At 39.1% G+C, this 23876-nt stretch overlaps 1 protein-coding gene across 6 annotated transcripts; it reads left to right on the forward strand.

Moving 5' to 3' along the window:
* Positions 1-9701: 9701 nt before the first annotated feature.
* On the forward strand, positions 9702-23424 carry LOC103707133 (helicase sen1-like). 6 transcript variants are annotated; one of them, XM_039129515.1, is made up of 11 exons: positions 9702-9814; positions 9998-11631; positions 11804-11957; positions 12522-14083; positions 14873-15061; positions 17744-17839; positions 18020-18188; positions 18717-18849; positions 18937-20703; positions 20841-22150; positions 22272-23424. In XM_039129515.1, the coding sequence occupies exons 4-10, from the start codon at positions 12688-12690 to the stop codon at positions 21249-21251; spliced, it is 4161 nt and encodes a 1386-aa protein (XP_038985443.1). In that variant the 5' UTR covers positions 9702-9814; positions 9998-11631; positions 11804-11957; positions 12522-12687; the 3' UTR covers positions 21252-22150; positions 22272-23424. The 6 variants fall into 6 exon arrangements, with proteins under 6 accessions (XP_038985443.1, XP_038985442.1, XP_038985445.1 ...); XM_039129514.1 differs by lacking the exon at positions 9998-11631; XM_039129517.1 differs by lacking the exons at positions 9998-11631; positions 11804-11957 and having other exon boundaries at positions 22272-22318; positions 22459-23424.
* The last annotated feature ends 452 nt before the right edge of the window (positions 23425-23876 follow it).

The raw sequence follows: 23876 nt of genomic DNA on the forward strand, positions 1-23876 counted from the left end.
CGGGCTGCGACCTCCGATGAGGCGGGCTCCTCAATCGAGGCAATTCTTTTCTCGGCAGGGTGATTGACTTCTTGGGCAGCCGCGCTCCTCGCGACGCCTTTTTTGCCCCTTTGGGGGTCGTTCGGCGGCGTCTCGCCGAGAGGCCATGGCCTCTTCAGCCTTTGCGTATTTCCGAGGTCGAGCCAGCATCTCCGTGAAGTTGGAAGGAAATTTTTTCCAATGGAGAAGAGAAACTTATAGGACCGAGCTCCCGTTTTCAATACTGACATGGTGATTGATTGATCGAGCTCGCGGACCTCCCAAGTAGCGGCGGTGAAGTGATCGATGTAATCTTTCAAGGATTCTCCTTCTTTTTGCTTTATGTCAAGGAGAGAATCCGGCGTTCGCCGTTGGCGTCGGCTGGCGGCAAAATTGGCCGCAAACTGCCTGCCCAGTTGTTCAAAGGAGAACACGGTGCTCGGCTTTAGCCTGGAGAACCAAAGCCGGGCCGTCCCTCAGAGGGTTGCGGGGAAGGCCTTGTATGGCAGAGCCTCCGAGGATCCTTGCAGTGCCATGAGGGCTCTGTAACTCTCCAGATGATCCAGGGGATCGGTTGTCCCATTATAAGGGTTTTATTTGGGGCATCTTGAATCTTGGTAGGATTGGTTCATCCTCGATTAGGCAGAAGAAAGGCGACTTGGTGGTAAAATCAGGGTCGCCCTCGCACCTTACTCTTTGATCCCGAAGCGCCTCGATTTGCTGCTTGAGTTCTTCGACCTTCTTGTCGAGTTCTCCATCTTGGAAAGTCGCCGTGGTGGTCCGTCCCGGTGCTGACTAACTCGGGGTCGATCCGGCTTCTGAAGGTTGCGGCCTTCTATCCTAACGACTCCTTAACGGCTCCCACCGGGGGACGCCCGGAAAGAACCCTGGTGTCGGCGCCGTTCCCTATTATTGATCCTTGAGGAGCAATGGTGATTACGACCTTGGGACACAAGCCCATCTGGAGGGAGTGCCGATCGAGTGTGAACTTGTGGAGGCGGCACGAGAGGGCCCTCTACTTGTTGCAGGCCTTGGACCGCTGTGGCTAACGCTTGGACTTGCTGCACCAGCATATCGAACTGTTAGGTTGGATTTGCGGAGCTTGATCTGCCGAAGGCCTTGGTGGTAGATTCTGGACCGAGCGGCCAGGGCTTGGTGCGCGATTTCTGGAGGCATTAGAAGCCTCTCTGCTCCTTAGTCTCATGATCACGACTCAGTCCCTTCCTCTAGCGCCAACTGTTGCTGGAAATTGGACCTAAGGGCGATCACGAACCAGGAAGAGGAGCTTCTGGCTGCGGACGGTGGCGGACGGCTGTCTCCGGCGAACCTGCAAGAAGCCTGGGCCAGGGGATCCGGCGAAGGCCCTCCGATGCTTAAGTCAGAGAGGAAATTTTTGATATCTTAATGGAGAGATCTTTTTTGGCGATGGGAGAAGATGCCCCTCTTCCGGGAGCCCCCCCCCCCCCCCCCCCCTTTTATAGGAGGGGGTGTAGTGGTTACTCACAATCAGAGGTGATTACGCAAATCTTGGGTTAAATGAGTTACTTTAGATGGCACGGAATTTGGCTGGCCATTGGTTGAGATTACCAGGATTCAGGTTTTACAGCTGTCGTAGCGGAGGACTGTGGGATTTGATCCCGGATATGGAGGATTTGGTGACTCTTTCTTTATGTGAATGTTACGATGTAGGGGTCGGCTTGATTTTCGGCGGAGTGGGAGTCGGCCTCAGCCTCTGACTGGTTCTTTCTCAGCCTCGAGGTCACCGGGCTTATCTAATGAGACCATGCCTGTTGAGGTCGCGCTCGCCAGACCTGTGCGCGCCGAGGCCGTACCTGCTGAGGTCGCGCTCGCCGAGATTATGCGCGCCGAGGCCATGCCTTTTGAGGTCGCGCTTTGCTGCCGGATTTGGGTGCGTTGACCCATGTACGCCGGGTGATCCACTTTTTCCCCCCAACAATTATTGTTTGTTTTGTTCAAAAACATTGCTATTGTTGTTACTGCTTGATAAAATGACCTACCTGATTGTCTTTATATTGCTTTGGCTTATGCTCTCAAATCATGAGAAATGTATCAAACACCAGCAGTCCACCCCATGCTTCCCATGTTCACTTGTCATATTAAGGCTATCTGTTAATATTTCAAGATTAGTAAAGATAAGTTAAATTTAAAGTTTAAAGTGTGGTGATTGTACCAACAATTCTGACATATCAATTAGTCCTTTTGTTTGTTACTTGACTCCTCTAGTGTATTGCGGTTGCTTGGGGAATGAAATAGGCGCAAATTGGAGCCATACTCTGAAATGTTCTTATGTGTATCTATTGTGCTAATGGAATCTATAGTTTGCAGCAGCCTTGAAACCTGAAACCACTTTACTTAATCTTTACATCATCAAATTCTTTTTGGGCAGTATAATCATATTTTATTGTCCGTAACAGCAAATTTTGTTATAGTGGGTCTCCTTTGCATACAAAGATGAAATCCTTTAAGCCAATCTGAGTTCTTAGGCCAGTATTAACTGAAATAAAAAAAGAGAGCCTACAACATTTGCTTAAAGCCACAAGGAGGTCTCTGCAATTCTATGATTCCCCATTAGGGAGAAGAACTGAAAAATGGTAACATTGATCCAGGTGTATGTCCTGGGCTCATGGCCTTTGGTACACCAAAGTCCCAAACAAAAAGCCCCACCAAGAAGAAATTTAGAAAAAATAAAGGAATATGATGCATTGATACCACTCAGAAAAATCCCTCAAATTCTTGTCTACTCTATATTTCTCACCCAAGACAGCCTGTAGCATGCAAGATTAGTAGACACCTATGTTGAAAGACCAGTTCTTAGCCTATTTGTACCCCTCCTCTCGCCAACATGCTCTGTCTAGGAAGAGGCTTTGGATAACATTCCCCTGAGGGGGGCACTGTTTTTTTTGATTGCATTTGATCAAACACTTGCAGTCCCTTTCTGACGGCACCCGGGAGGTCGCTGATCTCCATGGCAGTCCAAGCTCAAGATATAGCTGCAGATCAAATTGGTTGCATGATAGATCAGGATAGATCTCCGAGGACCACTGGGAATTCGGAATTTAGTAAACAAAGAGGGCTCGTTTGGTTCGCGGGAAAAGAAGGGGGGAAGTGTGGTCAACGGGAAATAATGAGATGCCTCTTGTTTGGTTGGAGTTTTCAAATGAGAGAGAAGGGAAAGTTGTATTACCATGGGAATATGATTCTCACATTTCATGGGAAAGAAACATGGAAATCACTCCATTTTTATTTTTTTCCAAAAAGGCCCTTCAGCATTAAAGAAGCATTAAAGAGGCATTAAAGACCTAATTTTTATTAAGGGTATAATAGGAATTATACATAACTTTCCCAGGAAAGTGGATAGTCAACCAAACATAAGCATTTTGGAAATTTGTCACTTTCCCATGGTCAACTAAACATGCCAAAATACTTTCCTAGACATCCTCTTCCTGGGAATCTGTTTCTCAGGAATCATATTCTTAGGAGGAAAAATGCTTCCCGCGAACCAAACGAGCTCAGAGATGGATTGGATTGCGGAAGTTAATAAATTCATGTCATGCACATTTTTCTTGTTCGAAACTGCTAGAGTTAGGGTTGTATCAATTAATTAGAAAATAATGCCATAAGGACAAAAGTGTTAGGTCCATGCATTCCTCCCCTTTCAATGTGCTATGGGTGATGCCTAACTATATATATATATATATATAATATATATATATATATATATATATATATATATATACATACTCTGAGATATGCCTTGAGTTGGATAGTTTGGTAGACCTTTTCAATGGATTGAATAAATTGGGGAAAATTTAGACATATGTTGTCAATTTAGTATTTAAAAACATCATGCATGTAAGCATGTCTGATCAAGCTAAATTGAACTTAGAAAATTCTCACCCATACTTTATAATTGGGTCAGAAAATATAAACACATACAAACTCATTTATTTTATATAAATTCATATTCATTCCCGACCTATTTAAATTTTCGCTCTTTTTTCTTTATTTTGATAAACAGGTTTGCACTTTTCAACCATGGATTTAACTAAAAAATATAGTAAAATATAATATGCAAAGATCACAAAACTACAAAATCATATTTAATTTCAAATGTATCAACATAATGATAATAAATTTAGAAAGTTAGAACATACGGCAGTCATAAAATAAATAAGGATTGAACTAGCCAACATGCAACTGGACATCATAAAATCCCTTGGGTTGTTTGCTTGTCACTATCAATAACCCAATTTTTCAAGTAAAAAAGTGAGTGAAAATTGTAGAGAACTACTATGCTATTCCTAGGAGCTAACTAATTTCTAACTAGTTCACTCCTTCCAACCCGGATGGTCTAGGGTCCTACATTTGAACACACCCATTTATAATTGGGTAGATTTTTGGGTTGACCATTAAAAAGAATTAATTGAACCCATTTATTTTAGGTGGGTTTGGACAAATTTGCAATTGTGGTTCAAATTTTACCACCATAAAACCCTTGCCATCCTCTCCCACTAGCAACCCCACCCCATAAAACAATATCAAGAAGAAAAGTAAATGAAAAGAAAATGGAACAACACCACAAAAGCTATTAAATAATACCTTAATTAATATGCTGCTCAAATTTATCAAGTTGAAGATAGCAAACTAAAGTCCAATGATATTTTATAAAATCCATGTACTCTGATAAGTATTTACGTTATATAACAATTAGGGATTCTCTTTTCTTTTTTTTCTAGCTCTATTCCTTCTCCAAATTTATATGTTCGACAGGTAAAATAGCTGTTTTAATTAACAGGCATCCCTTTGATAATGGTGCACAAGGCAATCTTTTCTTGCTTCCCTTTTTTTTTTTTGCTCCAACAGTAACTTTGATTTGAAAAAATTATACATAGACATTTATCAATTAGTTGATATCTTGAAATTATATATAGAGAATAAGAGTTTTTTTTTTTTTTTTTTTTTTTTTGTTGCTCCAACAGGAACTTTGATTTGAAAAGATTATACATAGACATTTATCAATTAGCTGATATCTTGAAATTATATATAGAGAATTAGAGTATTTTTCAATTGGAGATTCACTTGAAAATTCAATCATCCCAATTGAAATTTTTTTGCGGTCACAATTGGCTATTGCACATTGACTAACATGGTTCTTTGAAATGAGAATACCAATTTCTCATATGAAGAAAGAAATAGAAAAAAAGGATGAGAGACAATGCAAAATATGGAATGCCCCTTGTCAATTAATATAAATCTAACCTAACACTTAAATTAATTCGTATCTTATCTTAAGCACATCTATGAATGCAAAACATCCATTCTACATGTTTCAATTAACTTGCTTTGTTAAAATACTCACCATTTTTGCCCGCTCCACTTGTCATTAAATTGAAAATATCTCCAAATATGGGAATTGGGGGCCCCTTGAGAATAAGTTGATGTATACTGACTATTTTGTTCAAGTGACTAATTAAAGCTTCGGTGTATGTGCATAAAAGAAAGGAGATTTTTGCATATGATCGAGGTAGCAATGTACCACTGCTAAACCTTTTGAAGCAACCTATGACAACCCAAGACCTCCTTGAAAAGAGGCTAGCTAGAATGTCATTAATAGAGTCCTTAGTTCTACTTAAGCCCTAGGACCTCCCCAACACATATTGAATGTAGGACTCAACAAATACTTACATATGAGTTTTCATACACTCACTCCATTTTAGCTTTGATCTCATCATCAGGACAAGTATCAATTGCAAATATTATGAAAGACTCATTATCAATCATAAAAGGGCCATGCTGCAAAGTTCCTAATTATATATAGATCGTGGCCTAGGTTGCTTTAATATCATTTGTAATGGTCTGGGACTTACCCAATAAGGGCTAGCTAGAGTGTTAATTAGGCCTTGACCATCCTTAAGTACCAATGATCTTCTTAAATATGATATGGAGCTATACATATATTTTTGTGGATCCTTACACAACTAATAGTTATTGTACCGGCTTCCTATGAGTCTCCCTTGAATTTTAGATAACCAAACGTTATTTTCTTATGAAATTTAGGAAATATATATTCAAAAATTGAGTTATAACAAGAATAACAATGTGCACTTCATTTGTGAGTCTATGAGTATTGTGAAGCATGATGCTATTATCTCAGCTGCATAAGAATTTTAGTTTTGTAAGAATTCTCAAATTCACCAACAAAGAATTTTTATTTCAAAATTGTGGACAATATCCATGAAATTCCTATACTACAAAGTACACTTTGATTTTTTTTTTTTTAAGTTGTACCTAAATCTCACTTGCGTGAGAATGTTCAAATAGTGCTAGTTAAAGGCTTTTATTCTGAAAATGTAGAGTATGCATGGAACTTTCATTGCATTAAGAAAATGTTACTTTGTTGAACAATGATCAATCAATTTTCACTTTGTTTCTTTCCAACTACAAGTTCCATGCTTGCTATTTCAAATGATTAACTTGGTTTTGATAATATAACCATACTTTCTACTTCAACCTAGAAATGATCATCACTATTAATGAAGGTAACTGTACAAATATTTAATCCAATATAGGGTGGAAGGGGATCGAAAGTAATAGTGTATATAATGAGAGGTAGTCCTCCACCAAAATACCCTTAAGCCTAACCCTAAATAAGGGCTAGATTTGAACTTCGATCTTTACTATGTCTACCAATAGACTTTACGAACATGAGAAATTTGTACCTCCACGTTATTCTTTTAATTAACCAAACATCTTTGCAAAATACTAAAGTCATCTAGAAGGACACCCTAATTACTCTTAATATTTATATCTCTCTTTCTCATTTATTATACATAATGAAATGCCATACTAAATCTCTAATCAAAATATTCAACATCAAGTTCAGAAAAATGTTTACATATGTGGTTAGTTCTTTGTAATTAATGTTTTAAAGAGATAGCTAAGAAAAAATCATTGAAATATGGATGTATATTTATTAACATTTGTTCAAGTTTCAAATCTTTAACACTAAATAGAGAGAATGATATTATTTATGCCCATGTTTTTAATTTTTAATAAAAATATTTATATAAAAAAATAAAATTCTAGGAAAGACTTGTACCTTGAATATTGATCTTGGGGTTAACAACCACATGCTCTAAATAATTTTAAATCAGAAAGTAGCGAATCACAAGTGACATACGAAAGGTAAGAAAAGGTGTCAGGAAAGTTCACATTGTATATTACAATAGATTAAAGAGAGTGATAAGATCATACTATGAGGTTCGCATGTGTTAAATTATAGTCTTATTAATATTTCTCTATTAATCGAAAAATCCTAGCTAATATTACCGTGCCATAGTAGATCAATGTTGCTGAGGTTGTATTAAGACCTGCTATTTTCATATTTCTTGAGGGTAGATATTTGCATAAGCTAAGTATATCTATTTGTGTTGGTCCATCATGCACAAAAAAATTTTGGTTCAACATTTTGACACTTTTTGGATTATACTGTCTTATTCATATATTTACTTAAAATTGACACTATATTTTCTTGTAACCTTCTAGGCTATTAGAGTGCTTTGATTATAAAACAACAATCACGAGCCCTTAACAAGACAAAAATGATATGATCTGATGAAAAAACGATACTTTTTATTGCCACAAAGCTTAGATGCATAACCAATCACTCTTGCCTTCAGTCTCTATTTTTGAAACTTATAACTTAATACCTGGATATCACATGAGTGGCAACAAAGCAAAACTACCTTATTGTCAAACAAAATAAACATGAGGAAACTCCATTAAGTGTATATACACAATTGTTTTATTATTGCTTAATTTTCTTAAAATGATACTCCAAGCAATATACATGGTGGCCATTCTCCTGCATTTAGAAATATTACTATTAGAAGGAGCAGGATGGAATACATACTTACTTAGAATGCTTTTTTATATTTTTTTTTTGGTTTCTTATATAATGTATTTTAAAAATATATAATATGACATATGTATATATAATATACAATATACATTCACTTTTCTATATATTATTACTTTTTATATGGTATTATTTTAAGGAAAAATTTAATGTTGGATGCAGAGTTTGATTTTATATTTTTTTTATTTTTATATAATAATTTTTAGAAAAATTAATGTTGAATGTAGGGTGCTTTTTGATTTTTTATATAACATTATTTTGATGAAAAATTTATATTGAATGTGGGATTCAATTTTATATTTTTTGATTTTATTATAGTATTATTTTGATGAAAAATTAAATAAAAATTTTTGGGTTCAAACTCATGCACCTTCATGTATGGTTTTCAATTCCCCCTCTAACCATTGCAACCAACAATTAAAGTTATCTGAAAAGGACAACTAATGTTATTCTTAAATATTTTCAAAGCTAAAGACCGGAAAAAATACAAACTCACCTCATCCCAAACCTTCTGACCTCATTTTTTTTCTTAGCTGCTCCTCCTCGTTGATTCCTTGCCATCTTCCACTCTGTCCCCCTAGGACCGAAGCATTCTTGCCTCTCCCTTTCATTGGTGCATACTAGATTCTAACTTTAGGAATCCTTAATCACCGACTCGTTCTCAAATGAAGGCATGTCCCGGTTAGGATGGGAGAGGCATAGAGCTGTGAGTTGTCCACGCTCAGCGAAGGCCTTGGCTTGAGAGGACTCGATAGATTGGTAAGTGATGTCTCGGCTTGTGAAGTCCTTAGGCCCCTGCTGTGCGATATCAGGCTAATGCTGAGAGATTGCAGCACTTATTAGATAGTACACGTGTACCGAAAAGCGAACAAGACCACATATTGGATTGCATTTTACGCTGCGCAGAACTCTGGAGAGATACTTTGGCCACATCGGAAAGCCCCTCCCTCGCTTTCGAGCCAAGTTCTAGTTTCTGATTCTGTTGGCAGGTCCTACACTGGAGTAGGGTGAGTTGCCATTGTACGAGAAAAAAAAATCCTAAGGCCCTCAATCACCTAATCATCCTTGGATGTAGGCATTTACTGGCTAGGATGGCTCTATCGTACGATCTTCCAGCTAGGATGAAGACAAGACAAGCTGCGTATGTGGGTTTGCTCACAGAAACGAAACAGAACGACTAGAATGCCCTCATCCCATTGAAATTTCAACCCTTATGAAGCAGACAAAAATGATAGATCCTTAAGGCCATCTTTAGTGTTGTAGCACTGACTGTCAAGTTTAGATTTAGTGGCATCTAGGAGACATCTATATCGAACCTTGTGATTGTTATTTCTTTCTCGTTTTCATTCATAAAACGTGGACTTAAAACGATGAACATCAAAACCCAAGGGCTTGGAGTTAACTTTGGCAATAAACCAGCAGTAATACGAGGGGTCAAAATATAATTTTCTATTTAGATAAGTATTTTAATTCTTATCCTGAACTCTTTTGATAAATAAACTCCTACTTAACACTATGCACTCCGTGATCCACGGAATCCCCATCTATTATTATGAGACGGTCAAAGGAGGGTGCATTAAGATGAATAGGGAGGGTACGTGTAACCTGCCACATCAGCAATGGAGAAGCAAACCGTGGGGTGTGATCTCGGCCGTTCATCAATATCACGTGCACTGTCACGTGCCCTGGCGTTAGTTTTGGTCGCCGAGTAGCCTATAAGTACCAGCTGATCCCCCCTCTCTCTCTGCCCCATTGCGACCTCTGAGACAGAGCGAACGAGAGATCTCTGCGTCACTCGAAGACGGCCGCCTCGATCCCACTCTTTTCCCTATCTCCCTCTCTCTTCGTTCCGTTTCGGTGAGATCTCCTCTCCTTGATCTTTTTTTTTTTTTCCTTCCTTGCTTGTAAACCCTAGATTCCGTTCTTTCTTAACCTTCGTGAAACCCTAAGTCTCTCCAATTATTTTCTTGATGCCTGGGTTCTGTCTTTCTGATAAAACCTAGAATCGACGTCAAAATTGGATTTTCTTGGTTGATTTAGGGAGAGGGAGCCTCGTACGTGTTGTCTGATCTCTTCGGAGTCGATGATGTCGTCATCGATGGGCAGGATGGAACGGGCGTTATCGGATAGGAATAAATTTGTCAGCTTAAAGTAAGAGCGTGAAGAGATGCGTAAATAGTGTTTTTTTGATGGGATGGGGTGTGGTGGTAGGTGTGGTTGATTTCTTGAATTGGGATTGTTTGGTGTAAGGGCGTCCAGTTATGGATGTACTGCGGAGTTGGAATGGTAGATTAAGGTGCTGATTTATTCCATCGAACAGATCATGCGCATATTTTGTGGTGGAAGGTGGTGTGACTGAGAGGTACTGATGGACTTTTGCTATTATTTTGATAATCAAATGGGTATTATTGGATAAAAGTAAATCTGCAATTTTTTCTAGAGAACTTTTCTTGGTGATGAGTAAGAGCAAGAATTAAATAAAAGAAGATTTGGATTGTGCGTGGAAGGCAAGGGTGATTTCTTGGATTAGGGTTATTTGGTGTTTCAGAGACCATTTTTTATTGACTTAGAGAACTGAATGATACATTAACACCGGGATTATTTATATCAAACAGATCTTGTGCATTATTTGAGGGTGAGCCCTTGGCGCAACTGAAAGGTTGCTCCAGTGTGATCTGGAGGTCATAGGTTTAAAACATGAAAACAGTTTCTGGTTGAATAGGCTACATACATCTGATCCTCCACCAGACCCCGCGATAGTGGGAGTGCACTACGCCGTCCCTTTTTTTTAGATCTTATACTAAAATGTGGCAAGTCTGAGAGGTACTGAGCTAGTGATGAGTGATGTTTATAGTTGTGTCTGGTGCTGTTAAAAGCAGTTTATGTTTATAGAAAATGTCGATTAGAAAATTACATACATCCAGATTTGTTTTTAACATCTAAGGTATAAACATTCAAAGATCATAAATACAACCACTGTTGCATTTCTTTCTATTTTTAAGTATTTGTTGAGGTACTTGAATGCTCATGTGTAAGTAGTATTAAAAGGACCACTTGTCTCACTTAGTGGTTATTTCCCCTGATAATTACAGGATCATGCTCAAGATTCCACGCTTTCTAGTATGCTATATATTGTTATTACGGGCTGTTGATTTATCTTTGTAAGTGTGTTAGCATAAGCACACTATGATTTAAGACCATAATGTTGACAAAGTTATGGGCTTCTCAACAAGTGATGCCTTGTTTTGGATGGATAACTAGAGTTCTTGTTATAGCAATGTTGTGCAAGTATTCCATATCACTGTTAGCTAAATGTCAAAAAGAGTAAATGGCGTTAGTAATTCACCCATCATCCTTTGTGTCCTGCCGAGAATAGTGAATTCCTAAAGGAAAACTAGACTGACCAAATTTATAGATATATTCTGCAATATTTTGTGGTTGTGATGATAATTTATGGACTCAGTATGTATTATAACACCAGTGTATATGATGTCAAAATAATGCTGAATGATAACTACAGTTATATGCCATTTTTTAAGCATTCTCTTAGTTTAAATCTTTTTACAAGTACAATTGTACTGATAGCGGCATTTTCTTTTTAAATTAGGGTTTTGAGAGGTATCTAGTGGTACCTAATGTTGTGTGTTTTTGTGTCTACACTCACAATATATGAGGTACCATATATATCACACATGCTTAGACTAGATAACTTTCATCTTGCATGCTTTCCTTTTTACTCATCCTATAAATGCATCTCTACTTACGATTTGTAAGACATCACTGTTATCTATCAATGCCACTTATCTAAGATGTGTGTGTGTATGTATATCTTCTTCCATGAACCAGGAAGGGTATTTGATTCAGTTCTTTGAGAATAGAACTGTCAAATAAATGAGACATCTCTTTTTCAGTGGTGAGATCCTCTGTTCATCAAATGAACCTGCTTGATTATAAATTATTGATCTATGAAGCAACTGACTCAAAGACCCTACCATCAAAGGTATTCTTTGCTTATTTCTGGGTACTGCTATAATGCTGCAAGAACTTAGCAGTCTACTAAGTTTCTATTCCTAATTCATGTCTTGGTGGGCTTAGGTTTGTATAGTTAAAATTTGCCAGTGGCTATACATATGACCTAGCTAAAATAAAGAATCTGGATAGAAATGGGTAGAATCCAAACAATCTTGGTTGGCTGAAGTTTGAGAGTGGCTTGTTGTGTCCTTTCTCTGGCTTATGAAATGGGAGATGTGAAAATTAAGCCTATTGAATAACAATACATTCAGGTTGTGATAGTCTTTGTCATTTTTCTTTTTCTTTGAGGAACTTATTTTCAAATGTATGTCCAGTTAAAATAAGATGTCAGAACTTTTTTTATTATTACTACCTCATCCTTTAGATGTGCATGTAATATGTTCTTACAGTGTCCATGGTTATGTGTCCGTACCTTTCTGCCCACCTTTGGTTCAAATACATAGCCTCAAATTTTGTTATGATGTTGCCTCTTGTTAATTAAATTTCTTGTATACTTCTAACACTTTGTAATTTTTATCGTTCTGAACTGAAGTTGCAGAAATCAATCACCTGGGAAGTCCAGTAGGAGTTTTTTTCCAAGTTATGATCATCGATCTATAGCATGGACATGACATAGGTCTTTCCATCTGAAGGAAATTGAGGAAGATTATTGTGGATATTAAAATTGAATTGCCAATTTATATGCATTTACACATGAAATGGGGTGTCGTGGAAGGCCATTATTTGACCTTAATGAACTCCCAACTGGAGAGGAAGATGAGAAAGATAGTGTTGTCCTTCTCCAGCCCCAAAAGTCCATTCCTATTTCAAATCCTCGCACCTCAGGCTTGTTTCCACCATCAGAAGGTTGTCAGCGGATAGTGAATAACCATGCATTCACACATGCTTCTTTGGGTTCAGGCTTTCAGCCTTTTGTAAGGAATAAAGACCCACAGAACTCAAAGGAGGGCTACAAACATAATCCTGATGCCGATTGTTCGAATGCGAACCAAGCCTCCACATCAATGTCTACAAGTCATAGCGAGGATAATAAAGTTTCAGCATTAGTGTCATCCAGTAATCAGGATCCTCAAGCGGCTGAAAGGGAAGAAGGGGAATGGTCTGATATAGAGGGCAATGTTTATGCAGTTGAAAGCAATGCTAGCAATAAGCATGACGATGTTAATTCTGAAATTTCACAGATGCAAAGAGCAACTGAAGAAAGTAAGCCTGTACCTATGAAGGCTGATGAGAATAGTTGCAGTGATTCTAGTCTCCTCGGACCTAACAGTAATGAAGTTGGAGATGCTTCTAAAGATGCAAAGGTTCAAGGCCCATCAGGATCAGAGAATAACAGAACTTCACACTGTAATTCTAAAGGAGATGTACTGGCAGATGGCTTGGTAGAATCTTCTTCAATTGCCAAGCCCAAAGAGGTCAAAGGAGTTGAGGCCAGTTATGCATTGAGATTTGCAAATAATCCTGCAAAGAGACCAAAGCTTGATGAGCATAAGGAGGCAATGTTAGGTAAGAAAAGAGCCAGACAGACTGTTTTTATTAATGTGGAGGATGCTAAGCAAGCTGGTCCTATGAAATCTTCAACACCTAGGAGGCAGACTTCTTTTCCTACACCTATTATTACTCGTACTGTGAAAGACACGACTCGTGCTAGCCCTGGTGGTGTTGAAAGGGCTGCAGAAAGACAGAGTCAGCCCATGAGCAGGGATCAGAAACAAGCTGACATGGCAAGCAGTGAAGGAAGTAATCCTGTGGAGTCAAGTGACCAAAAGGCTGATTCTAATGGTGATGCTAATCCAGGATCAATATCTTGCTCTAAGAAGATGAACAACAATGAGTTTTCTTCAGAAGCTTGCCTACCACCGATTCCAAGACAGGTTTCCTGGAAGCAGCCTGTAGACTCCAGGCAGTATAAGAACCCACCCATTTCATGCCGAAAACCTTCTGTCACAGGTCAGAGCACCTCAGATCAAAAATTGGGAAGCAAAAAACATCTTCCCTCTAAGAAGCAGACTTCAAACAACCTCCAGTACCAAGATACATCAGTGGAACGGCTTCTCAGGGAGGTGACGAATGAGAAGTTCTGGCATCATCCAGGTTTGGGACATTTCTTTTCTAATTGCAAGTTGTGATGTAGGTATATTTATTTATATGTTAGTTTGCTAGCACCTGAATTCTTTTGGTGAACAATTTGAAATCCTGAATACATGCATCATGATAGGAGTAACATGTTCATGTGATGAGAGAGACACAGTGCTGAGGAGCAGGTCAGGATTTTGAAGGTTTCCTTTAATGAATTTATTGAATGAATTAGTTTAATATGTAGAGTAGCAGCCACTCTTGTTTTGTAGCTAATAACAACAGGATAAACAATGCCGACAGGTAGTTAAGTATATGGAGTGGTTTTGAATCCACCAATTTGCACAGATGTTTTTTGTGAGCAATACAAGGGATACTGCTTTTAAGGCCAGTTACAGTTGAAGAATCCTTATGGGTAGAAAGAGATTTGGTTTCTTTTTGGGAGTTGATTGGATCTCAAACTGATATTTTGCTTAGATATTTTTTTGGCAGTACACTGTCTTAGGCTAGTAATATATTTAATTATAAAACCAACTATTAAAATAGAGTTAATGTGCCTTTGTCTATTGGTCCATAACTGATTACTCACAAGATGTGGACACTTTGTCAAGACAATGTGGGGACTCCTTGTTAAATCCTGGTCATACTACCGGTTAGCCATAACTTTTACCTTAACTGAGGTTCTCCTGTGTGTTTTAGTTGGTAATCTTTGTGATGTCTCATCTTATACTTGTTCCTAGTTTATATTATGTTGTCATTTGCATTGTATTGATTTTGAAGATAACACAAGCATCTGACAATTATCAGAGGAGACAGAGCTTCAGCGTGTGCCTGGACGCTTTGAGTCTGTTGAGGAGTATGTGAGAGTTTTTGAACCCTTGCTCTTCGAGGAATGCCGAGCACAGCTCTACAGCACCTATGAGGAGCTTACAGAGATTGTAGCTAGGGATGCACATATAATGGTTCGTGTAAAAACCGTGGAAAGGCGAGAAAGAGGTAAAATGACCTTGAGTTTGTTATTTTGGGGTTTATTATCGTTTTTAGAAGTAATATGGAATAGCAACAATCAGAAAGTGGATTGCAGTATGAAGTTGTTGATGTTAATCTAAACAACAAAGCAGTCACTATCAGCAATATACTTTTTACTGGATAAAAATGGTATTTGGCTTTCTTTTTATATATTTTGGTTGTTCCTAGAGTGAGTTGATTATTGTATGCATATCTGTAGTTGAGGCTTGTACGACTTTTATGGTATTTATGCTCAGGAAAGCACTTTCATTCATTAGCTAGTTTTTTTTTGTTAATTTTCTTATAATCTGTAACGGCTTTTGTTGTGTTATGGACAAGTGTGGAGGCTTAAAATATTATGCATTTGATGCTGTTAAATTTGTAATTATCATGTTCTTTGGTAGTTCAAAATTTTTACTCATCACCTTTCATGTGATCTGTTCTTGATTAAATGAGCTTAGGTAACAATTTTTTGGAACTTGTTACCCATGTTTTATCCATGACTACATGAAGCTTCTGAGTATTGATAACTTAGATTTAGTAATTAATGAAAAAAATATATATATATTTTTTGGGGGAGGGGGGAGGGAGTATTTTAGAGGTACTTTAAGTCTTTGTGAGCAAGCATTATCCGATGTATCAAGGGGAATTCTTTTATATAAACATGAAACTATGGAAGACTATTTAATAGGAATGAAACCATAAACATTGTACTTTACTTTTGGAGGGGATCATGTCTTTTACAATTTTAAACGGGAAGGAAGGGTAAAGTTAGAAAAAACAGGTTATGATGGTATTAAGATTATTGGAATGTTGTTGATTAATATTTTCTTTTGACTTACGTCAGATGCCAATGCCAATGAGTTTGGAATCCATCTGTACATTCTTTTACTTGCATAGGGTTGAGTCTGTGACTTATTTAATAGGAGGAGAATTTGCTTTGGCTATATATTGTATGAATTTTTGAATGTTCCTTTTGGACATGCATAGGACATACTTTCTAGATAGGTACTTTGAAGTGTAGAATGGATTTAAACATGAGGACATGAATTGGTTCTGGTTGTTGATTCTTTGCTTTTGCCACCAATTGCTGCAAAAACAGAGGTGGTCTGGTAGTTCTTTCAGAAAGGCTAGTGTTTGCAGTAGTGTCTGTGGACGCCTATAGGCATCAGTGCTTGATTTTGTTGTAAAATCAACTGCTTTTTTCAAATTTTGGGCTCCTAAGGATCAATGATCGCTTTTCTTGCATTTTTTTGGGCATAATTTCAGGTTCCGTGTTGCACCATTGACTTGTTTTCATGTTTTTTAGGAGCTTTTAACTTTATTTTTTTTTACCCACTTACCTATACCACCATTTTAAATTATGCGTGACAGTTGTAACAGGGAAGTTTTACAAATTAAAAATATTGATTATATGAGGTGGGGATATCCTGGTTATTGGTTAGGTAATATTGGGTTGATGTTTCTTTCTCAGAACAAAATTTGTCCTGATTCCTGAATATACAATGGCTTTGGCAATGTTGGCTTTGAACTCTTGTCCAGCATTTTAGAGCTGGATACATTCAGCTGTGCCAGTAACTTGTGTGCTTGGGTGCCCACCCCATCATAATTTTTAATACGAACTCAGTTATTGAAATTAATATAATTCTTCATTGAGGACTTGTGTCCTGCTGAGATTTAATATGATTGCAAAGGGCATTATATCATTTTATACTGAATGTCTGCGGACCTTCCGCAAATCAAAATGTAATGAGATCTCTTCAAACTTCTACTTGAGTGATTTGGCAAAGGCTTAGATTGGACCTTGGAGGTCCTTTGGGAATCTAAGATTCAATCATAATATGGAGGAATGAAGTCTGGTGGACTGGCGGAATGAGTCTGTTGATTTGTATTTGCAATATTTGAGTCCTGTAGGGATAAATGTAGTTCATTTTTAAGATTTTTTAGAGTCTTTATAACCTTTTTTTGTGATGATTTCCTCTTTTTAATAATTCAACCTTCATTGGAAAAGGCGCTATCCCCGTTGCATATAATGGTGCTCAAAGTAACCAGCAGCTGATTGTTACATGAAGGGGTTTTTCTTTTACTGATGCATTATATGCTGATTTTTTTGGATTCTGAATATTCCTTTATGGTGATATTGCTGGTGTTCTCGGAACTGGACGTTTGGCAGAACCATTTGAAGGGTACATAAGGGAATTGGATTAAGCACTGAGTTTCTGCAGAATACTGCAACACTTGCGTGAAAGATAATATGCCTGTTTTGTGCAGGTCAAGCTAGCCAATGATATCTTTGAAAGTATATGTTCTACAAAGGAACAATACTTGCTGCTACAGTGGCTGGCTGAATAATTTTCATTCCTTCCCAGAGATTGTTGACTGGTAAACTAGTTTTATGTCTGAAAATTCATTAGTTTTGATTCTCAGTTCTTGCTGCTACTTGGAAGCAAATGATTTATCGAACTGGTATCTTAGTAATGCGCTATTACTTTTACATTGTCTGGCTTGCATTGTTATTTATTTCCAACGTCCAGTCTTATTGTTGTTGATAACAATAAGGCCCTTTTCCAATTATAGACATTCTGTCGGTGCCCAAGCTTGAAAAACTGACTCTTAAGGGTGATTGTCTGTATCCTGTAACCTAATGCCATCTCACTTTTCCAAATTCAGGATGGTATGATATCATAGTTCTTCCAGTGCATGATTGCAAATGGACTTTCAAGGAAGGTGATGTTGCAGTTTTATCAACGCCTCGGCCTGGTACAGGTTTGCAGTTGAGCCTATATGTACTTGTCTCGTTTGGTGGTTCAATCAATTTTGCATGCACCTTCGATGTTATTTCCATTTGTTAAACCAAATGATGCACAAAGTATACATGCTATTTCTTTTGGTTAGATTGAACTTTCCATGTGGTTTAATGTCTTGTGATTATGTTTGTGCAAGCAGCTAGATCTAACAAGAGAATTATCAATGCTGGTGCAAATGATGTTGATGTTGAATCAGAGGTTACTGGACGGGTTGTTGGTACTGTTAGGCGACATCAACCTATTGACACACGTGATCCTCCTGGGGCAATTCTTCATTTTTATATGGGGGATTCATATGATTCTAGTAGGTAATATGTTTTTAGCTTTCATATTGCGTGTATGCTTAGAGACCAGCATATACACTCGATACAAACTGCAGCCTGAACTGTTATATTGTATCCCACTGGGCCGATGCTTGATTAGCAAGCAAGATTTTGAGTGTTGTCATTATTTGGCTAAACTATGATGAACCATTTTGGGATTTTGATTAACGTGTACAAATGTACTGGGTTAGATTTAAATTTGGCATGGGAGGATCAATGTGTTAAATAAATTTGATTTACCAAATATCTTGGAGCTTTTGAAATCATTGAGTGTTTGTGTATATTTTTTCTAAACATATGAACATGTTTTTTTTTTTCCCCGAACAAGCAAAGCTGGCTTGGCTTGCCTGGGTCAAGTGTATTATGATTTTTCTCCTACCAAAATAACCTATATTCTTTAAATGCCATTGGTCCTATTAGATGCCCCTGCTATCATGTGTATCTGTTCTTTCCTTGTTTTTCTTCTTCAGGAGTCTAATATTATATTGTATTTACACCATTTTTAACTTTCAGCAAATTGGATGATGATCATATTCTAAGGAAGCTTCAACCCAAGGGCATTTGGTACTTAACTGTTCTTGGGTCCCTTGCGACTACTCAGCGTGAATACATTGCTCTTCATGCATTTCGCCGTCTTAACTTGCAGGTGAGCTATAATGTTCTACTTAATGGAAAGGTACCTTTTTACCTGTAATTCTTGGATGAGTAGTGCTGATGACATTTCTGTGTATAGATGCAAACTGCAATTCTGAAGCCTAGCCCTGAGCACTTCCCCAAGTGCGAAGAGCAGCCTCCTGCCATGCCTGATTGTTTCACCCAGAATTTCGTTGATCATCTTCATAGGACTTTTAATAGTCCTCAGTTGGCTGCTATACAATGGGCTGCGATGCATACAGCTGCAGGCACGAGCAGTGGAGCAGCAAAAAGGCAAGATCCATGGCCTTTCACACTTGTTCAAGGCCCTCCTGGTACTGGGAAGACACATACAGTGTGGGGCATGTTAAATGTCATTCATCTCGTCCAATATCAGCATTACTACACTGCTCTGCTCAAGAAGCTTGCTCCGGAGAGCTACAAGCAAACTAGCGAGAGTAATTCTGAGTGTGTTGGTACAGGATCGATTGATGAAGTTTTGCAAAGTATGGACCAGAACCTCTTTCGTACTCTGCCAAAACTTTGCCCCAAGCCTAGAATGCTTGTATGTGCTCCATCAAATGCTGCCACAGATGAGCTGCTAGCTCGTGTCCTTGATCGTGGCTTCATCGATGGGGAGATGAAGGTCTACCGTCCTGATGTTGCTCGTGTTGGAGTGGATTCACAAACCCGTGCAGCTCAGGCTGTTTCTGTTGAGCGAAGAACAGAACAGCTTTTGCTGAAGGGCCGTGATGAGATCATTGGCTGGATGCATCAGCTGAAAATTCGTGAACAGCAGTTCTCACAACAGATTGCTCATCTTCAGAGAGAACTCAACGTTGCAGCTGCAGCAGGTCGATCCCAGGGATCAGTTGGTGTTGATCCTGATGTCCTTGCTGCCCGGGATCATAGCCGTGATGTACTGCTTCAGAACCTTGCTGCAGCTGTGGAGGGCAGAGATAAAGTTTTGGTTGAGATGTCACGCCTCCTTATTTTAGAAAGTAGGTTTCGTGCTGGAAGCAGCTTTAACATGGAAGATGCACGGGCCAGCCTTGAAGCAAGTTTTGCTAATGAAGCTGAAATTGTTTTCACTACGGTGTCAAGCAGTGGCCGCAAACTATTTTCTCGTCTCACTCATGGCTTTGATATGGTGGTTATTGATGAGGCAGCCCAGGCCAGTGAGGTAGCAGTCCTGCCTCCCCTTGCACTGGGTGCTGCAAGATGTGTGCTGGTTGGTGATCCCCAGCAACTCCCTGCAACAGTCATTAGTAAAGCAGCTGGAACCTTGTTATATAGTAGAAGCCTTTTTGAGAGATTTCAACAAGCAGGTTGCCCTACCATGTTATTGTCTGTGCAGTACAGAATGCACCCTCAGATCCGTGATTTTCCATCTAGATACTTCTACCAAGGTCGTCTGACAGACAGTGAGAGTGTGACCAATCTTCCTGATGAAATTTATTACAAGGACACTTTGTTGCAGCCTTACATTTTTTATGACATCATGCATGGACGTGAGTCCCACAGAGGGGGATCAGTCTCATACCAGAATATTCATGAAGCACAGTTTTCTCTGCGGTTATATGAGTATCTTCAGAAATTTCTGAAAGCCAATGGTGGGAAAAAAGTCACTGTTGGAATAATCACCCCATATAAGCTGCAGCTGAAGTGTCTCCAACGAGAATTCGAGGAAGTTCTGAATTCAGAGGAAGGGAAAGATATCTACATCAACACTGTTGATGCATTCCAGGGCCAGGAACGTGATGTAATTATCATGTCTTGTGTCCGTGCCTCGAACCATGGTGTGGGATTTGTTGCTGACATCCGCCGCATGAATGTTGCTCTTACTCGAGCTAGGAGGGCATTATGGGTATGCTTCTCTCTCTCTCTCTCTGTGTGTGTGTGTTTGTGTGTGTGCGCCTGCGTGCATGTGTGTGTGTGGTTTGAGAGTGCCAATGTGAAAGGAAGGACATAAAATTGATGTAGTGACAATTTATTTTCTTCCAGGTTGTGGGCAATGCCAATGCTCTCGTGCAGTCTGATGACTGGGCTGCATTGATTGCTGATGCCAAGGTGAGGAAATGTTTCACGGGCATGGATAGCATCCCTAGAGAACTCTTGGTTTCGAAGGGGTCCGCCAGCACTCCAGGAAAAGTTTCCTCAAATAACATGAGGAGCTTGAGATCTGGTGGGAGGCAGAGACATCTGGAGATGTTCCCAGAACCCAAGTCTGGGACACCATCTGAAGATGAAGAGAAGACAAACACATATATTCCACGGAATGGTAGCTATAGGAATCTTAAGTTGAATGAGGGTTCTTTGGATGATTTGGGGCAATCAGGTGACAGATCTCAAGATGCTTTGCAGTATGGCATTGCTAAGAGGCAAAATTCTTCTGGGTCATCTAGGAGAGATTGACGTCTACATGCTTTCATTTCTATCTGGGGCTTTATACAAATTCATTACAATCAGCAGGCTCTAACATGTTAGAGTAGCTCTATTCATGCAGAAGTCATGATTCCTCGGGCATTGTGCAACGAAAGGCCTTTCCAAATGCTGATGTGCCTGATAGATTGGGTGGCTGATCTTGCAACACCTGCAACTATAGTGATTGTCAGGACAGCCAGGATTGCTCGAGATGAACCATCATCAAGGATGTGCAGGTAGGCCAGCCAAGATTACTTGAGGAGAGCAATCATGAAGGATGAATCTCAGGTCTCCAAGATGGTTTGATCGAGGAGCTGCTGAGTGTTTTGGAAAGCTGACTGGGCGAGACATGTGAAGCTGTGAGATTAGAAATGTTCCACCAAAAATACTGTGTTCCATCTTTCTGGAGATTTCCATTCGCCGTGTTTGGAAAGCAAGATTTGGAAGGAGTTCCCATTTGGATAAATACCAAGCTCATTGTCGAGTGGCATGTAGTGTTCCAGGAACTCTGAAAGCTCAAAGACTACCCAAAGGCCAGGCAACTGTTCAAGTAAATTTAATAGAGCTTGGGTGGGGTACAATGAGTGTGGTTCCATTATCTTTAGACATTTGGCGCCACTTGCTGGTTCGTGTCACCTGCAGCAAAGTCTAAACTTCATACTTGAAGTAGTATATGTGCATATGGTTGAAACAGAGGCCACACCCTACAAAAATTATTGGAAAGGATTTAAAATGGATGCATCTGATTTTGATGGATCCTTGGACTCGGAATCTTCTAGAGTGCGTTTGCTGGCTGTCAGTAGGTTGATGTGATCAAAAGCAAGCCTCGAAGATGATCGACATTTGAGGATGCCGGATTATATATATGTTGCATGGAAATAGCCTATCAGGTCATCATCCTTCTTTTGTAACATAGAGTAACATCCATAGTTTTAAAAAAAAAAAAATGATTCTTTATTTTTCTCTTGTACCTTGGTTTACTGATAAAGATGAGTTTTCGACTCATTCCAGGTTTGGTGGTGCAGATTTGTTTATTGTCCAAAACCCTGTTTCGAGTGGTATTTTCCTGAAACCTTACCCTTTTCCCTTGCAGTGGTGCAAATTATTGAGATAACGTATGTTTTGGAAAAAGGAGATTTAATTTGCGAAACCCACCTTGGTCACATTCTTTCTTTATGAGTGGTTTTCGGCTTGCTAGATATAGTGGAATTCTGGAATTGTTCCTGGTTGATGGCCCTCCTGCATTATGGGAGTTGCGGGCTCGCTGCAGATCTAGTCTGGAATTGTTCCTGGTTGATGGCCCTCATGCATTATGGGAGTCGCGGGCTCGCTGCGGATCTAGGACATGAGTCGTGTGAAAGAGGCAACTTGATGACCTTGGGTGCAATGACTTGAAACACCTGTTCGAGCTGGCTGGAAGCAAAGGAATCTTGGTCAACAGGCCCTCCTAATTTTTGACCATCAGCACATTATTTTAATTTTGCATTCCTTGGCCCTTGTTATAAAGTGGTTTAACTTCCAAGCTGTCTGGAATTGTTCCTGGTTGATGGCCCTCATGCATTATGGGAGTCGCGGGCTCGCTGCGGATCTAGGACATGAGTCGTGTGAAAGAGGCAACTTGATGACCTTGGGTGCAATGACTTGAAACACCTGTTCGAGCTGGCTGGAAGCAAAGGAATCTTGGTCAACAGGCCCTCCTAATTTTTGACCATCAGCACATTATTTTAATTTTGCATTCCTTGGCCCTTGTTATAAAGTGGTTTAACTTCCAAGCTGTCTGCAGCCATAATCTTTCAATGAGCATGCTGCTGCTGGATCATTCACTGGTTGCTTTGAAAGCTGTGTAGATGGATGAATGATAAGAGTTCGGAGCACTTTGACATCTGTGCAGTTGGTGATCTGATGGTAGGTTCATGCGAATGGCTGGGGAATCCTGCTCAGGGGAAAGATGACCCCATTCCCTAATTAGTTCTGCAATCTCTAACAATTGTTAAGAGGCCAAAAGAGTTTCTGAAGTAATTAGTTTGTGGGTGTACCTTCAAAATATATTTGTAACGAAGAACGAAATGGCTCGCCAAGGGCCCGTTAGGTGTTGTTGCTGTTTTTATGTTTTTATTTATCTCCAATTTAGTAAATTGCTGTGTTGAAAAAAGTATTTCACCGACTTTTGCTGCCCCTCGCTTTTATACTCTGTTTTTTGAAAACGATATATCTGTGTTTGGAAAAGATCTAGCGATTTTACAATTAAATTTAAAAACTCAACAGGGTTCTATCATAGATGTTATTCAGTCTCGTTCATTTTGTTTTTTGAAGATGTAAACAAAAGATAACAGCAACACCAAACTGGCCTTAAGACAAACGGGCCCGTTCAATTCTCAAAGGTGCTTTTATGGTTTCCCAGGACATGGGTCTATCTAACACAAAATTTTTTGGGAAAGGTGTCCTCGGTCATGTCAAGTTAACCTGTATTTGGAAATATAGCAAAGAGGAGTTCAACCGTAAACCTCCACCCAGGAGGGGAGGGGCTGTGACCATTGAGGTGCTGCTTAGTTTATGCCAACTAAAAGTAGAATTCTTATTGGACAAACGCATTGAAAAATAAAGAATTCTTATTTG

The sequence above is a fragment of the Phoenix dactylifera genome, chromosome 8 (genome assembly GCF_009389715.1).
Source record: "Phoenix dactylifera cultivar Barhee BC4 chromosome 8, palm_55x_up_171113_PBpolish2nd_filt_p, whole genome shotgun sequence".
NCBI classification, from domain to species: Eukaryota; Viridiplantae; Streptophyta; class Magnoliopsida; order Arecales; family Arecaceae; genus Phoenix; species Phoenix dactylifera.

Bases quoted from the DNA above. Each gene is read 5' to 3' on its own strand.
- LOC103707133 (XM_039129515.1), top strand. From the start codon at position 12,688: ATGGGGTGTCGTGGAAGGCCATTATTTGACCTTAATGAACTCCCAACT. The intron at 14,084-14,872 runs GTTTGGGACATT...GACAATTATCAG, and splicing joins GAAGTTCTGGCATCATCCAG to AGGAGACAGAGCTTCAGCGT. The intron at 18,189-18,716 runs GTAATATGTTTT...TTTAACTTTCAG, and splicing joins GATTCATATGATTCTAGTAG to CAAATTGGATGATGATCATA.